Source organism: Gorilla gorilla, chromosome 13 (genome assembly GCF_029281585.2).
Source record: "Gorilla gorilla gorilla isolate KB3781 chromosome 13, NHGRI_mGorGor1-v2.1_pri, whole genome shotgun sequence".
Classification (NCBI taxonomy): Eukaryota; Metazoa; Chordata; class Mammalia; order Primates; family Hominidae; genus Gorilla; species Gorilla gorilla.
Genome location: NC_073237.2, coordinates 94237599 through 94255609, shown reverse-complemented (window position 1 = coordinate 94255609; position 18011 = coordinate 94237599). Strand labels below are relative to the sequence as shown.

General features: G+C 38.3%; 1 protein-coding gene across 5 annotated transcripts in view; it reads left to right on the top strand.

Annotated features, from left to right (window-relative positions):
• Positions 1-13804, top strand: part of HEMGN (hemogen) — a 58087-nt gene extending 44283 nt beyond the window's left edge. For 3 of the 5 annotated variants that reach the window (XM_004048332.5, XM_019033610.4, XM_019033608.4), the window contains exons 2-5: positions 3248-3381; positions 5176-5269; positions 10243-11429; positions 13672-13804. In XM_004048332.5, the coding sequence (XP_004048380.3) occupies positions 3303-3381; positions 5176-5269; positions 10243-11429; positions 13672-13766 (1455 nt within the window). In that variant the 5' untranslated portion in view covers positions 3248-3302 and the 3' untranslated portion in view covers positions 13767-13804. Of the gene's footprint in view, positions 1-574; positions 690-3247; positions 3382-5175; positions 5270-10242; positions 11430-13671 lie in introns of those variants that run through there. The other 2 variants (XM_019033607.4, XM_055350030.2) reach the window with 2 other exon arrangements.
• The last annotated feature ends 4207 nt before the right edge of the window (positions 13805-18011 follow it).

Here is an 18011-nt window from a genome sequence, read left to right as displayed (position 1 = left end):
GTAAGTCAGATCGTATCATTCCTCTGTCCAAAACCATGCCATGACTACCCATCTCACTCAGAGTAGAAATCCTACAAGGGGCAATAATAGGCTTCTTCTCTGATCCCACCTCCTTAACACTCCCCTCCTTGGGCCATTTGCTGGTGCCCCTATACCTGGAATGCCCTCCCAGATATCAGCATGGCATATCTGGCCTCTCACCTCCATCAGTTCTGTTCACCTGTCACCCTATCAGTCAAGCCTTCTCTGACCACACTATTTAAAATAGCAGCCACCATCAACCTCCTTTTTCTTATCCTATTATGCCCAGCTCAGTTTTCTCCAAAGCACTTATCACCATCTGACACATTATATATTTTATTTATTTCCTTATTGTTTATCTCTCCCCATTAAAATGTAGGTTTCATAAAGGCAGGGACTTTGCTGTTCAATTACTCTATCTCTAACACATAGGACTGCGCTGGGCACAGAATGAATGACAGTAGAAAGAGCTCTGGCACAGATGATGATATTGCTATTATTAAGTCACAGCAGCATCAAGCCCTGAGTGTATACATTACTGTCCCAGGCTGCATGTTCATGAAGCAGGGAGTGAGGGCGATTATGGGGACTACAGTGAGCCAAGCCTCCCACCGGATCATACTGTGGAGACAGAAAAGTGAATCAGGAGCTGTATCTGCTCTCTAAGGGTTTGTGGCCTAGAGAGAGGTTTATGTATATATGCAAATAACTCTAGAACAAGGCAGCATTTGTCAAAAAATATGTGGACTTTAATGCCTAACACACATTCTGGAAATTCTAGTTAGAGAATTCTAACTAAATTTCTAACTAGAATTTTCTACAGAGAGAAGGGACCATGAACTGTGGCTTGTAAACTTACTGTAGGCTACTTCTGTCTCAAATTCCCGCTCTGGCCTGTTTATCATGCCAGAGACACCTTGCCTGACTTCCAATCTAGTTTGCTCCAAAGTGTCTCTCCACTGGCCTCCTCCACCCAATATTACCTTCAATTTACTGTTAACTTGAAACCCCACCCTCTTACAGTCCCTCCACACTCTGCTTCTAGATACAGGGAACATGGGGCAGGGGTGGAATTGACTTAGGTAGGTTGTAGCAGGATATAAAGAATCTATTATTTCCTTGCAATACAGATGTACACACTTTCTCCTCTATGAGCCTACAGGGCACAGGGCTCAGGAACTGCACCATCCGTCTCTACAGCACAAGAGGGGGCATTAAGTAAAATTTGCTGAATTGTTGAACTGGGTGTTACAAGCTCTTAGTAAGGATAATTTTATTCAAGAAGTACCTCTGCATCCACTGAAGGTGTCCCAGAGGGATTCTATAATGTTATTTTATTAAACTATCCTAATGTAAGAAACAACCTAACTAATAAGAATTAAAACATATCAAATAAAGGGACCAATATTTAAAAAAAACACTATTTTGTAATTTTTAAAGTTAGTTTGAGTTATTTAAACCCCATATCTGAAAATCCAAAATTTTCAAGCAAATAATGCCTGCTGTTCCGTGCAGGATTCCTTTGAGTAGGGGCTCCCTGAAGTTACCTGAATTTTTAGATACAGAGATTTACTTAAGAGAAGGACTGGGGAACTGAGAGAGGTAAAGCTAAATATTAGGATTTAGTAATTAAAAACCAAGTTAAATTTTAGTGGCAGATACTTGGGTGTTTGTTATATCATTCTCGATACCCTTTAGTGTGTTTGACAGCTTGTTTCTCTAATATAGTTACATGATACACACATTTTTATACCCAGGAAAGATCAAGCACACAAAATGATGACCCATCTCCTAATCTGTAAGAGATGCTGCTGGCAATAAGTAATAAAATACTGAGTATAGGTAACTCTCCTCCTCGGTTCTCAGTTTCTTTGTATACAAAATAGGCAGGGACTAGATGATTTTGGGCTCTTCCAGTTCTAATGCCTTAAGACTCCATGGAAGTAGTGGGTATCTATTCACATTACAAATGTCTTTCTTTATAAAGAATCCTCTTCAGATTCTCTCTTTCTTTAGTGCATTTAAACTATGACTTGCTTTACCAAAATCTGGTTACTGTATTTTTATTGGTAGCTAACATTTACTGACCAAGTTCAATATGCTAGGCACACATAAAATGCCTCATATGGATTACTGGACTTAATCATCCCAGTAACTTTCTGAGGTAGATACCAATATTGTCCCCATGTTATAGATAGGTAAATTGACTCCAAGGCTATCTAACCTGCCTCAGGTCACTGAATTAGGGAATGCCAACACTGGAATTCAAACTCACTTCAATTCAATCTGAATCCAGAACACATATATTAATCCTGCATCTCCCAGACTGGCTTCCTGTATCAGGAGGTGCTCAGGGTTTCTTCTTTAGTTGAACCATAGTAGTCTGTGGCTCCTTGTCTTCACAAATGGGGTTACTGCTTGGAGATAGGATGGTTCCTTTGATGATTTCAACTTAATTTCTGGGATATAATGTGGTGATATTTTCATTAAGAAGTAATTTTTCACCTTCCCCTATATGAGTGACAATGGATTTCACTAGTTATCTTGAGTCACTTGTGAATGATTTGGTGAGCCAAAAAGGGTACAAAATTGCTGTGAAATTCTAATTTGGTTCTTTATGTCTATTTCTTAACTAAGTCTAACAGCATACACAGCAAAACTGTACATTATTTTGCAACAGATTAAGGTGAAAAAAGCCACATACAGGAAACCATGTAAGATTAATATATATCACACTTTCTAGAAACTTTTATATCCATTATTTTCACTTTCACAAGAACCGTATGAAGTAGGCAAGACAGGAATTATTTACCCATTTTGCAAATGCAGAGAGTCATAGAAAAGGGAGGTGACTTGCCCTGGGCCACTGAGCTGGTTGGAGCCTAGATTGTGTTCTTTCTACACTAGGCTACCTCCATCTGTAAAAAGGAACATCGGATCCAGACACTTCCTGGCAGATAGAACCAAAAGAGTGCTGACTAGAGGCTGTGCCATGCCAGGCTGTGGTCAGAGAGTTTCCCTGTATAAATAGCAACCTATGCTAGAGGTTGCTAGCACCAGCCATTTCCCCTACTCACACCTGTGCAGTGTGATAAAGATAGTAGAATTAGCCTGCAGTTGTGGTCCAACCAGATAAAACTTTTAGGCGGGAAGTCAAGTGACAGGCAAACTTGTGTGTGTGGTTTTTTTTTTTTAAGTGTTAGATGTTTTTGATATTTTAAAAAAGCATCTAGGCCGCTTGTGGAAGTCAGACCAAAATAGCAGGAAGGTATTGCAGCAAGATGGATTTGGGAAAGGACCAATCTCATTTGAAGCACCATCAGACACCTGACCCTCATCAAGAAGAGAACCATTCTCCAGGTAATGAAAAATACCTTAAGAGCTGGTGGCTGTTGAGAAGAATTCGGGGTATGATAATTTTCTCTTTTCAATGGATCTGGCCAAAAAAAAAAAAAGAAGGAGATAAATGAAAGCTAATGAGACTAGTTCATCCAATAATTTCATTCGATGGCTGTGGTAAAACAAGTGGATTCATACATTTCTATGGCAGCACAAATTTGGTCTAACGTTTGGAAAGAGATCTGGCAATAAGTGGTGAGAGCTATAATACTGCTTATTCTTTTGACTCACTAATCTCAGTCCTTGGATCTATCCTAAAGCAACATTTCTCAAAATGTTTTGTGGAAACTTAGGCCTTGAGATACCTTAAGACATTGTTTTAAATTTTTTTTGCTACATGGATCTCTTTGGCATTCTGATGAACCCAGAGACTCCTTCTTTGAATAAAATTTTTAAAGGCATAAAATTAAATATATAAGACTAGAAAGGGAATAATTACATTAAGATACAAATATCAAAATAAAAAATTGTGATATAGTAATATATATGATTATTTATAGATTACAATATCCAGTGGTGGGTCTAATAATAGTATCAAGTCAAATAAGTCATAGCCAGTAGGTGATATTTTAAGGTATCTGCAACAACTATAATGTGATAAAAAAATATGTGATTTCTTTATAGGGACCAAGTCATATGCTGAGGGGGAGGGAGAGCATCAGGAAGAATAGATAATAGATGCTGGGCTTAATACCTAGGTGATGGAATGATCTGCGCAGCAAACCACCATGGCACATGTATACCTATGTAACAAACTTGCATATCCTGCACATGAACCCCTGAACTTAAAATAAAAGTTGAAAAAAAAGTCATATACTGCCAAAACTACTGTGGTTTGTTATCTACATTCATAATTGAAGGAACTGTCAATTTTAATTAGAGGTTGGTAAAAATAAAGATATAATTTTTCCTATAAAGAACCCTTATCCCAGGAACAAGAGGCACCATGGTTCAAGGGGCATGCTCTATTCTTTAGAGGTCCCAGTGTGGATTTGTATCACTTCACAGGCTCTAGGAAGCTCTACATCAAAGACTCATTAATTTTTCTCAACCTTAGACGGCAGCAGAAACTTTTTTGATCAAACCCTTAATTTTCCAAAGAACTTGAAAAAACACCATTCTAAGGAAAAAATACCAAAGAAAAGCTATATGCAATGAATATGCTTATTATAATTTGATATACAAGGCAAAGATAACTAGCAACAACCTAAATGCTCAATCCAAGAGGAATGATTGGGTAAATGAGAGTACATCAACTAGACTATGTATCACATTGTCATTAAAATTATCATTATGAAGACTACGTCATGGAAAATAGTTCTAATATAATGCTAGCTTAATAAAAAGATTAAAATTGTGGTATGCTATTCTTACAACTTTGTGTAATATAAAGACTGGATAGAAGTGAGGAATAAAATGAAAACAAGTTATCATGTTAAAGACAGCAAAATATGGCTACTTTTTTCATTATTTGTACAATATATAAAATTACTTTGAAGAAATTAATAGGTTGGTAGCACACTTATGTACAAATACTATGTAGGAGTAGGTCTCTGACCTTTTCATTCAAAAACATTTGCTGAATGTCTGCTTCCAGGCTTTCTCTGGAGATACAAGGATAAATGAGATGCAGTCCTTGTCCTCAAAAAGCTAGGAGAAAAACCTAGCACAGAGACTCTGCCACTTGGCTACAGGACTTTTGCTGATAGACACCACAGTTCATCACTTTCTCTAATCACTTTCATTTTATTACAGAAGTCATTGGAACCTGGAGTTTGAGAAACAGAGAACTACTTAGAAAAAGAAAAGCTGAAGTGCATGAAAAGGAAACATCACAGTGGCTATTTGGGTATGGTAGCATCACAAGGGAAAGGGAACTAATATATTTATTGAGGATGTTATGCATCAAGTAGTGCTGTGCACTTTACACACTGTATTTTATCTTTCCAACAATCCTGTAAATCAGACATGGTTATCCCTATTTTACAGAAAAACAGAGACTAAGCCTCCAGTGAGTTACATCTCTTGCCTAAAGTCACACACACAGCTGGTAAAATGGTGGGAACAGAATTTTTTCCCTGGTCTCTTTTAATTAAAGCACTGAGCAACCGAATTATATTGTAGAGAAGCCTGGCGTTTAGCTCCTAGGTAATATAAACATAGAAGCATCCTGTTGGGAGTGGGAAACGTCATTGAAGAAGCCTCCAAGATTGTTCGCCAAGCTTTCTATTAGCTAAATCTTTACTGAATGAGTGTGATTAACTCTCCATGGAATAAGCCAAAACATTCGCTGTAAATGAGTGACAAAGAGTTTAGATAACCTGTATGTTCACCTGTATGTAAATGCAGGAAGGGGGTACAATAACATGACTGTAAATTAGGCGACATCTAATTGCATCCATTTCAAATATGATTGTGGAAACTGGGGACTTGCTTGCTTGGAAGGGGAGCCCAAAGAGCCAAAAGTGCAGCATCCATCTAAGCCAAAGTGTCTCCACCTTGGCACTGCTGACACTGGGGGCAGGAGAACTTCCTGTTGTGTGGGGGGCTGGCTTGTGCACTGCAGATGTTTTGTAGCATTTTCTGGCCTCTAGATGCCAACAGCACCTTCCACCCCAGCTGTGACAACAAAATGTCTCCAAACATTGTCAAATGTCTTCTGGGGTGGGGTTGGGGGAAGACAGGCAAAATCATCCCCAGTTGAGAACCACTAATTTAAGCAAAGCACTCTTCCTAAGAAAGGGCATTTTCCAATCCCCCAAACCCCGCTGTGGACTGAGCACTGTCTGTTCTGCTACAACAGATGTTTCTATAACACCAAGTTCACATATGATTGATAAATAGGAGAATGATGTCAGTATAATGTGGGGGTTGTGTTGGTTCATGATTTTTTCCTAGTCAGAAGAAAGCAGAATAGTGGGAAGAGAATTAAAGCTTTCAGCTGGAAAGAAAAGCCTTCAGCTTGGCTGTTGTATAAGCAGGATTCTTTTCAGCCAGCATCCAGGGTTCCCTCCCCAGAGAGGCACAACACCAGCCTTGCGCAGCTCTCCATCAAGTGGCAGCTTGCACTTCCCTCCTGTGCCCAACTTAACGGCAACCCCGCTGGCTCAGAGCTCAGGTCTCAGCAGCTTCAAGCCTGCAATTACACTATATTTGCATTTACTATCCCCTGAGGCAGCCTCCAGCCACAGTAAACTGCTTGTCTAGACCATCCAAGTTCTCTCTCCTGGTACCAATTATTGTTTTAGTTAGTGTTAAAATGTTGCAAGGGTTTTGAATCATTTGTCCCAAGCCTATTTGCCCCACCTCCATAACCACTGTAACTTTATAGAGGATGATTTTGCAGAAAGTGAGGTTTTTTTAGGAACACGTGTATCATTTTACAGTATAAATATTTGTATTAGGGTCCTGTGGCAGGTCTATTGAAGATTATCCAATTAGCTCCCAAATTCCATACCACTAAGCAATCTTCCAATCATTACTTGGCTTCCCAAGTACTTATCTACAGAGACAGTGCATTTGTTTGGGAGCCCAGAACCCAGGTATTCTCCTCTTCTCCCCTCCCCCCTCCTCTCCCCTCCCCCTCCTCTCCCCCATCCCCTCCTCTCCCCCATCCCCTCCTCTCTCCTCCCCTCTCCTCTCCTTTTCTTTTTTCTCTTTCTCTCATTCATTCATTCATTCATTCATTCGTTTTGAGACAGAGTCTCACTCTGCTGCCCAGGCTGGAGTGCAGTGGCACAATCTCGGCTCACTGCAACCTCTGCCTCCCAGGTTCAAGTGACTCTCCTGCCTCAGCTCCCAAGTAGCTGGGAATATAGGCACTGGCCACCACACCCAGCTAGTTTTTGTATTTTTTAGTAGAGACGGGGTTTCGCCATGATGGCCAGGCTGGTCTGGAACTCCTGGCTTCAAGTGATTCGCCCACCTTGGCCTCCCAAAGTGCTGGGATTACAGGCGTGAGCCACTGTGCCCAGCCAGTCCAGGTATTTTCTACTATGTGACTTTGTATGTCTGTTCATTTAAAAATTGGTCTTTAGGTTTATATGTCAGTCTCCTTAAATCTGCTTGATGAGCTCTGCCCCTGATAAATGGAGGTAGTCTCAGTGTGCTAACAGAATCAGGTTTCTGGGCTTGCTGGGCTGAGGGTATTCACTCAAATGGATAACACCTTAGTGAGCCTCTTGGCAGCTGGCTGGACTTGGTCTGGTGATACATCTCTATAATGCTAAGGCCTGTGCCCTCTTTTCTCACTACAACATACCATACAGTGAAACTTTATTAGTTTCAGAGAGAGGCAGCAGAGTACATAGTTATGAGCCTGGCTGTTATAGCCAGAATGACTAGATTCGTAGCCTGGCTCCCCTACTTGGTAGCCAGAGCCCTTGGAAATATTATGGAAAATAAATAATTCTCATTATAAATGAATAGATTGGCACTCTGGTTTATATACTAGTCTCTTTGCATTTAGTCTGTGTGTATTACTTCACTACCCCTGAGTAAACTCATACTCAGGGTTTCTAGACCTGCAATCCAGGCACGGCTCCTCGTCTGTGCAGCCTGCAGGTGGATAATGTATATGGCTTGATTATCAAATACAAGTGTTGGGCAAGTTACTCAACATCTCTGTGTTTCAGTTTTGTCATTTGCAAAATCAAAATAATAACTATCTACTTCATAGACTGATGTGAAGATTATATGAGATAACAAAATAACTAAATTATTTAAACAGTGCCTGACATATACAAGCACTATAAGTGTTTCCTGTATTCATATAAGTCCTAATTTATATTTGAATAATTCATTCATGTAAGTTATTATATATAATTCTTATAACCACCACGTGAAATTGGGCCGATATTATTTACCTCATTTCACTTACAAGGAAACCAAGGCATGTAGAGGTTAAGTGACTTGCCCACAACCATGAGAGAGTACAGACTAAAGTTTAGGCCACATAGGTATTTTTTGCATTTTTTGAAAAACTACCCGGGAAGACATGGACTATTACATTACTCAGATCTCCTCATACAGAGATTTAAATAACAACTTCTTTAGGATTTAATATCTAGGAAAAAATATGTGTTTCCTAAGGAACTTGGATTACTATTAATATCTTTTTCAAAAAATTTATCAGAATTTTATGATTTATCTTGTCACCTTGGTTACTTGTAGTAATAGTTCAAAATGCTGAGGTGCCATAACCATCATCTTTAGATTTCCTTTTTTTTTTTTTTTTTTTTTTTGAGACAGAGTCTCATTCTGTCACCCAGGCTGGAGTGCAGTGGCACAATCTCAGCTCACTGCAACCTCCATCTCCTGGGTTCAAGCGATTCTCTTGCCTCAGCCTCCCAAGTAGCTGGGATTACAGATGCGCACCACCATGCCCGGCTAATTTTTGTATTTTTAGTAGAGACGGGGTTTCACTATGTTGGCCAGGCTGGTCTTGAACTCCTGATCTCGTGATCCACCAGCCTCGGCCTCCCAGAGTGCTGGGATTACAGGCGTGAGCCAATGCACCCAGCCTAGATTTCCTTTTTTAAATATAATTTTCAATATTATTTTAGACTGCTCTGTTACATCTATACCTTTTTTTCTTTTTTTCTACAGCCTCATATTAGAAGTGAACATATATACTTTTTCGGTATTGACTTCAAACTGTGTTTGGTGAGGCAATCTTTTAAAAACACTTTTTTACAACGGAAATTTCAAACATACACAAAAAATGGAACAGGGTATACTTTTTTTAAATATGCAAGGAACGATGGGCACTATAAAGATGTAAAAAACACTGGTTTTTATCTCCAAAGACTGTCTAAAATGTTTACTAAAAGAAATACAGTTTCTTCAGAAATAACTACAGTATGAGGCAGCCTACATTCCTTGCCTTTAGCATGCTACACCCAATAAGTCCTATAGGAGTGCTAAGCTGGGAGAGCATTTTAGTCCTGTAGTCTCTTAGAGAAGGCTCCATGGAGCGGGTAGCATGAAACAGAATTTCAGTAGATTTAGAAAAATGATGAAATGCTTATTTATAGTACTTCCCCCAGCCCCCAGCCCCCAGCCCATCTGTATTAGCCATCTGTATTTGGTTGTATTTGCAGTGCCTAACAATTTGTCACTGGCTGCAATTTCCATGCATATCCTTTCATCTTCTAGATCTTTAATTTATTAATTAGGAATAGATATATGGCCACTCATGCCTATCTACCTGACTTCTTAACTTCAAGAAGTGCTTTTGCAGCCTTTGACCCCTTACAGTATACCTCATTTGATATATACTGTAGCAACTTAGAATTCTTTACACAAAATAATGTATTTGATAATCAAGCCATATACAGCATCCACCTGCAGGCTGCACAGACGAGGAGCTGTGCCAGGTCTAGAAACTCGATTTGTATGAGTTTACTCAGGGGTAGGGAAGTAACACGCAAAGACTAAATGCAAAGAGACTAGTGTATAAACCAGAATGCCACTCTATCAATCTGTAATGAGAATTATTTATTTTCCATAACAAAACTTTAAGAATATGCTATAACACACGCACACACGCATACGCGCATGCACTACCCTCACCAAGAAGGCTCCTGGTAAGCATGGTATCAATGCCATGAAGTCCTGGAGAAACATTCCCTCTCCTAAGAATTGAGAACATCTAGTGCTGCTCCTTCATTTTACAAACAAGGAGATTGAGGCCCAGAGAGATTAAGTGACTAGTTCATGACCCTTGTGCAATGAGGCAGTGGGGGACCTGGCACTGTTATTACAAGCATTTATTTGAATTCTGTAGCACCACTGCTGACACTAATTCTGTTCTTTCTGCAGAGAACAGAAAAAACGCAAGCAGCAGAGAACAGGAAAAGGAAATCGAAGAGGCAGAAAGAGACAACAAAACACAGAACTGAAGGTGGAGCCTCAGCCACAGATAGAAAAGGAAATAGTGGAGAAAGCACTGGCACCAATAGAGAAAAAAACTGAGCCACCTGGGAGCATAACCAAAGTATTTCCTTCAGTAGCCTCCCCGCAAAAAGTTGTGCCTGAGGAACACTTTTCTGAAATATGTCAAGAAAGTAACATATATCAGGAGAATTTTTCTGAGTACCAAGAAATAGCAGTACAAAACCATTCTTCTGAAACATGCCAACATGTGGCTGAACCTGAAGACCTCTCTCCTAAAATGTACCAAGAAATATCTGTACTTCAAGACAATTCTTCCAAAATATGCCAAGACATGAAGGAACCTGAAGACAACTCTCCTAACACATGCCAAGTAATATCTGTAATTCAAGACCATCCTTTCAAAATGTACCAAGATATGGCTAAACGAGAAGATCTGGCTCCTAAAATGTGCCAAGAAGCTGCTGTACCCAAAATCCTTCCTTGTCCAACATCTGAAGACACAGCTGATCTGGCAGGATGCTCTCTTCAAGCATATCCAAAACCAGATGTGCCTAAAGGCTATATTCTTGACACAGACCAAAATCCAGCAGAACCAGAGGAATACAATGAAACAGATCAAGGAATAGCTGAGACAGAAGGCCTTTTTCCTAAAATACAAGAAATAGCTGAGCCTAAAGACCTTTCTACAAAAACACACCAAGAATCAGCTGAACCTAAATACCTTCCTCATAAAACATGTAACAAAATTATTGTGTCTAAAGCCCCCTCTCATAAAACAATCCAAGAAACACCTCATTCTGAAGACTATTCAATTGAAATAAACCAAGAAACACCTGGGTCTGAAAACTATTCACCTGAAACGTATCAAGAAATACCTGGGCTTGAAGAATATTCACCTGAAATATACCAAGAAACATCCCAGCTTGAAGAATATTCACCTGAAATATACCAAGAAACACCGGGGCCTGAAGACCTCTCTACTGAGACATATAAAAATAAGGATGTGCCTAAAGAATGCTTTCCAGAACCACACCAAGAAACAGGTGGGCCCCAAGGCCAGGATCCTAAAGCACACCAGGAAGATGCTAAAGATGTTTATACTTTTCCTCAAGGTAAGGGCTGTTTATAGCACCAAGGTAGGTACATCTCCCCCAGAGTAGTGATTTACAACTTTCTCTGACAATCCTGGGTTATTCCCGGTTATTTCAATGGATACTATGAATTTCATTGACTAGTTTTAAGTGAACAATATTTTCATGCAACCAATGTCTGTCTTGGCATATTTCAAAGAGTTAAAAAAATTGAAAATGCAAGCATGTACATTAAATACTTATACTATCCATCCATTATGAGATGCTATAGTCAGTGAAATGAACCCAATATAGGATGAATTATTGCAAAATATTTTTAAAAATTAAGTCTACATTAACAAGAAAGCTTGATGAATGAAGTTTTTCTAGGAAATTTAATTTGCCTGATAAATGGAAAGCAGGTAAATTCATAGTACGAAGTACTGAGGGAGATACAAAGCTGTAAAATATAATCCTGTTACTAGGGAATTCGTTCTTGTAGGATTTATCAGGTTTACCAAAAACCCTTTCTATTTCAAGATTTGTTCCTGAAAAACTTTTTCCTAAGTATAGGAATTTGAAAATAATGCAACCTTTCTTTAATTTCACTTGCCTCAGAGACATAACTGAGAACTTCAGCTCTCTTCGTACAATACTGTAGACAGTATAAGAAATGGACTGAGTCTATCAGACCATAGTTATCCCCAGGAAACTGATTTCTAAAGAAATCCCTTTAGTAGTTTACTTGCTCTTTATCCTAAAAGATGAGTGCAACCAAAACATGGTGCTAGTTGGTTTCCAAGTAATACCAGTTTTGAGGAACTACTTTAAAGAAATACATTGCAGCAAAAAGCAGGCATGTGAAGCAGCACGTGCACTGACAGAGTACCCTGCTGGAGAAGCAGCTCTAACCAACACAGCGTCCTGATTCCTAACTGCTTCATTCTAAACCCAGCAAGGTCGATATGGTCAATTAATTAACGCTTATTTTATTTTTGGCTTTGTTTGACCAAATAAATGGGAATATCTATTTTTCCTGATTATAAAAGTAGTAAGTGTTCATTATAATAAAGCAATATGTAAGTGAATATCAAGTAAAGTAAAAGTCCCCTATAATACCATCTTCTATCTTCAGTTCCCAATGTTAAGGCTGTTTTGTTTCAACAAATGAGACAGTACCCATCCTATTCTGTAACTTGTTTTTGTTTTCATTTACAATATGTATTGCAGCCATCTTTATGATGTCTTTTGTAACAACTGCATAGTACTGTGCTATATGTATATTCAACCAGTCTCTATAAGGATGAACACTTAGGTTACTGCCAAGTTTTACTATTACAACAATGTTCAATGAACATCATTGGGAATAACATTTATTTAGTTAACATTTATCTGGTACTTTTCTATGTGCCAGACACCATATTAAATATTTTATGTGGTTTATTTTATTCAATGTTAAAAGCTCTACTGGATAAATAATACTCCCATTCTAAATATAAGGAAATGGAGGCACTGGAGGCTGAAGTTTGTCTGATTATTTCCTTTGAATCAACCCCTAGAAATCAAATTGTTGGGCCAAATGGTACCCAAATTTTAAGTTTGAATATACAGTCAGTCAGACTAGCCTCCAGAAATGTGGTAGCAATTCACACAAGACAGGTGCCTTTTCCCCACACCCTTGTCAGCACTGTACATTATGACATTTTAAAAATCCTTGTCTGTCTGCTAGGTTAAAAAATACACTTGATCTTAGCCAAAAGGCTGAGAAGTGATAGGTTAAAAAATAAAACACACCTAATGGTCTTAATCACCCCCTTTTATAATTAATGTTACTAGACATCTTTTCAGGATTATTATAAATATAATTTTTTAAGAATTGCCTGTTTGAATCCTTATCCCATTCAACATTTTTAATTTTTTTTCCGATTAAAAAAAACTCTTTAAATAATAGTTTTTACTATGTATATGTTGCAAATATTTTTCCAGTTGTCTTTGATTTGGTTTAACTTTGTTTATAGTGGTTTTCACCATATATAATTTTACTTTTTAGGTATTCGAACCTGCTAGTCTTTTCCTTTATGGTTTCTGGTCTCTGTGTTCTGCTTAGAATCCTAAGATTACTAAAAACACTATTATTTCTATAACTTTATGGTATTTAAAAATTTACCCCATCTGCGGTTTGTTGTTGTGTATGTTGTAAAGCAGTTTTTCTTCCTCCAAATGGAGAGTCAATTGTCCCAATACAATTTATTGAATCTATTTTTTATTTTATTTGATTTTACAGAAATGAAAGAAAAACCCAAAGAAGAGCCAGGAATACCAGCAATTCTGAATGAGAGTCATCTAGAAAATGATGTCTATAGTTATGTTTTGTTTTAACAATGCTCAACCATAAAGTTGTGGTCCAATGGAACATACAGCTTAATAGTTTATGCGTGATTTTCTCAAAATATTGTAAAACTTTTGACAATGCTCATTAATATTATTTTTTCTGTTTGTAGACCATATCTGAAAGAAATAACTTTTTTAAGGCTCTACCACATAGACGATATCATGCTAGAGTGTGTGTGTGTGTGTGTGTGTGTGTGTGTGTATGTGTGTATATGTCGGGGAGAGGATAGTGGTGGGAACAGACAAATAAGGAAGCGGGGAGGACTGGATAATTGGTTTTCCCTCCTAAGAACATTTATTTAAGTCTTAAGTGCAGATAAGTGACTAAGACTGAACACATACATTTTGGGGAGTATATAGTTTTCTTGTAAATGCTGTTCAATTATTAATGTAACAGTAGCATCAAAATTTTATTCAGGCTTTAGTTGACTCTTTTGGTCAGTTTTAACAATTCTCCTTAAAAGATATTTTGGAGTGATGAATGTAGTTTACTTTTGTATTTGAATTTTGATTTTCTATTTTTACTTTTTAAATATTGTATTTGTGCATAATGTACATTAAATCATTATTACGTGCTTAACTGTGTGGATACCATCATGTTAAGAATTGCGGAGGTTAGAAGACCTATCTAACACCCCACGGTGGGGTTAATTTGGTTTCATGGGGAAATAAAACAGAAAACAAATAATTACAAAAGAAAATAGTAAGGGCTGGTGCCATTTGAATGGTAGATACAAACAGAGAATGCTCACTTTTTGCTGGAGTGACCTGAAAAAATTACACAGGCATGAAGCCTTGAAAGATGGAAAGTATTTGCATAGATGAGGATAGCAGCATTACTGTATGTGACAAAGAGAAGGGTGAGTTCAAAACATGTTCAAGAGAACTGCAGGCAAACTATGGTTAATGTAGAGTCCATATGAAATAGTAGTAGGCTTGCATGCTGAAAAGCTCATATTACTAGAGCATAGAATATTTTGCTTACCTAACCAAGAAATATATCACTTGTTAAAAATGGGGAATGAAGTCAGATTTTTGAACAATGGAATGGCAATTTCACTATTTTAGGAATATGATAAATATGGTGATAATGGTAAAGATTAACTGAAAACGACAAGAGACCGGGGCAGGAATAGAAGCTATTCTGGATGGGAAGATGTCTGAAAATCTACCCTGGTATTTTTTGTTTTCACTTTTCCTTCTGTTATTACAGAGGACTAAGGATATTTTTGCAAATAAAGTTTCATTCAGCAAGAACACACTTGCACAAGCTTTCCATATAGGCACTGTGCTAGGTACTAGCTACATCAAAGAACAAGACAGGGTCACAGTCCCTCAGGCATTCATGGTATAATGAACATGAGAGAGCAGTGGTTCTCTCAACCCTTCTGGTACATTAGACTCACCTGGGAAGGTTTCAAAAATACATATATGTCCAGACTTCTCCCCCAGGGATTCAGATTCCCCCATCTAGCTGATGTACAGGCATAGGTATATTTATTTTTTAATTGTTTTATGCTTCAAATAATAGTTTTTGGAGGAATAATTTTAGAATTACAGAAAAGTTGTTATGATAGTACAAAAGTTACTATATACCTTTCGCCCAGTTTACACCAATGTTAACGTCTTACATAACCATGGGCCATTTGTCAAAACTAAGAAATCAGGATAGTTACACTACCATTAACTACAGACATTATTCTGTTTTCATTAATTTTTCCACTAATGTCCTTTGTCTGCTTCAGGGTCCAATCCAGGATATAGAATTGCATTTAGGATGTTTTTATTTTAAAAGCTCTCCTGACAATTCTAAAGTGGAGGTAGGGTTGAGAACCACTAGTACAGTGGGATGTTACAATATTGTTTCCCTCCTATCTGCCTACCCCCTTTTTTGTGTACATTAAATTTTTTACCATCAGGATGTATTCATTGCACAATTAATTATTCATACCCCCATTATATTTATTACACAACATACTGAGGGCAGGGCAGCACAACCACATAATAGTTTCTTCTCTTTTTTTTTTTTTTTTTTGAGACAGAGTCTCACTCTGTCACCCAGGCTGGAGTGCAGTGGCACCATCTCGGCTCACCGCAAGCTCCGCCTCCTGGGTTCACGCCATTCTCCTGCCTCAGCCTCCCGACTAGCTGGGACTACAGGCGCCCGCCACCACGCTTGGCTATTTTTTTTTTTTTTGTATTTTTAGTAGACGGGGTTTCACCATGTTAGCCAGGATGGTCTCGATCTCCTGACCTCGTGATCTTCCTCGGCCTCCCAAAGTGCTGGGATTACAGGAGTGAGCCACCGCGCCCGGCCACAACCATATAATAGTTTCTTACCTCTCAATGACACTTCAACATTTATACTTTCACATAAACTATTTTATTTGATCTGTACAAAAGTATGTGAAATAGGCCAGGCGGTGATTATCACTGTCACTTAAAGATGAGGGAATAACATAGAGGGAAGGTACTCACCCAAAGTCACATCTGACTTCCTCAGTGCTTTTTTTTCTTCTTTGGAATGTGCTTCTGTCTCAATTTCACCTGCCAGAGTGGGCCAAAATTAGAGGAAAAAAAAGAGTAAACTGAAGTCTCAAGTTCTAACAGTGTTGCATTAAGATGGACCTTAAGAGATTTGCATACGTACAGTGCACAGGAGCACAAAGATGAGATGGGGAAGGAGAGGGAAAGAGGAATGCAGTACATTAGAGGAAGCAGAATTTCTCTCTCCACCTCTCGGGACCCTTTCTGCTTGCCCTCTTACATCACTCCCTGCATTCACACACAACTTCTGCTTTCTCACCATTCTTGTTTAAACATCAAGAATTCTAATGCATCTAAAATTCTTCCGGCGTTCTTCTTGGCTTAGAACCTTTAGGTGACAGAATTAAAGTTTTGCAAGAATCCTTCTAGCTTGACTTTGTGCTGCCCTCCTCTCATGTTAGGTTAGAAACCCATGAACCATATGATATTATAGCCAAAATGACGTGTGAGACGGTTCAAAGCTTTAGTTGATTCTCAAAGGGGTCCTTCACCCAAATGAGAGGTTAAGAATCACTCTACTGAGAAGTGTTTCTCAAAGTAGTACAAGCTGAAGACTACATAATTATTTAGGTCATGTCTTTAAGGCAGATTTCTAGGTCTTACATCTGGAGGAGAGGTTAAGTCTTATAAACTGCAAATAATCACATATAATTCCAGACAAGATAATAAGAACTTCAAATCATAGACTAAAAAATGTGCTGCATATTTAAGTTCCTGTTTTCAGTCAAGAGAAATTTCACCTATAAAAGAGGTAGCAATCTATTTCCCTAGTATATTCAAATCAGCTTTGCATTTCAGTACTTGTCACACTTGGTAATTACATATTTTTTTGTGTGATTATCAACGTCTACCATGCCCTCCAGGAGGGCAAATATCTCTTTAAATCTAGCCTTTCCACAAATAAAGCGGGACTATCATTTTCAGCAACACCACCATCTAGTGGCAAGCGCAGTAATTCTGGCCCAGTTTTATAAACACACATACACACACACACACACACACACACACGCGCGCGCGCGCTATATATATATAAAACAATGGTTTTCAAACTTGTTTCTCCAGCTGCACAGAGCTGTCCCTCCTAAAAAAAATGGCAGCCTTTTCCAAGTTGTCCTGTAAAAATGACCTGCCAAAAGACACTATATGAATTTGATCAGTTTTATCTTATTTTTTAAACCACAATCTTTAATTATTTGGCTCCTCCTGCTGGTTATTTTCTACCAGAAATCAATGACAAATGGACAGACATGGAAACATCTTTTCATGGTTGTTAGACTTTTCAATCTGTGACTCATACGCTTTTGAATATTTTATACTGCAGACAATGTTAACAGATAAAAAGATAAAAGATTTTAAAATGTCTCCCAGAAAGAGAATTATACACAGAGAAACTTACTGCAGGTGAGAGACAGCATTACAAGTGGGTAAAAGATAGGCTATCATTGCAAGGACAACTGGTCATTGCATGGGATTAAATGATTCTTGTTAGCTCTTAGCTTCTCAGAGCTGTCCAGAAACGACAATAATCCCCACAATGCACATGGCATGTTGACTCTTATAATTCCATTCTCACTTCAGTTCCGGTAAGGTGTGGAGCACAAGAAACAGTTCCCACTCCTTAACCCCCAGCACATAGTAGGGCTCCTTTATAACATCCACCACACTTGAAATAAGACTTATTTGGGG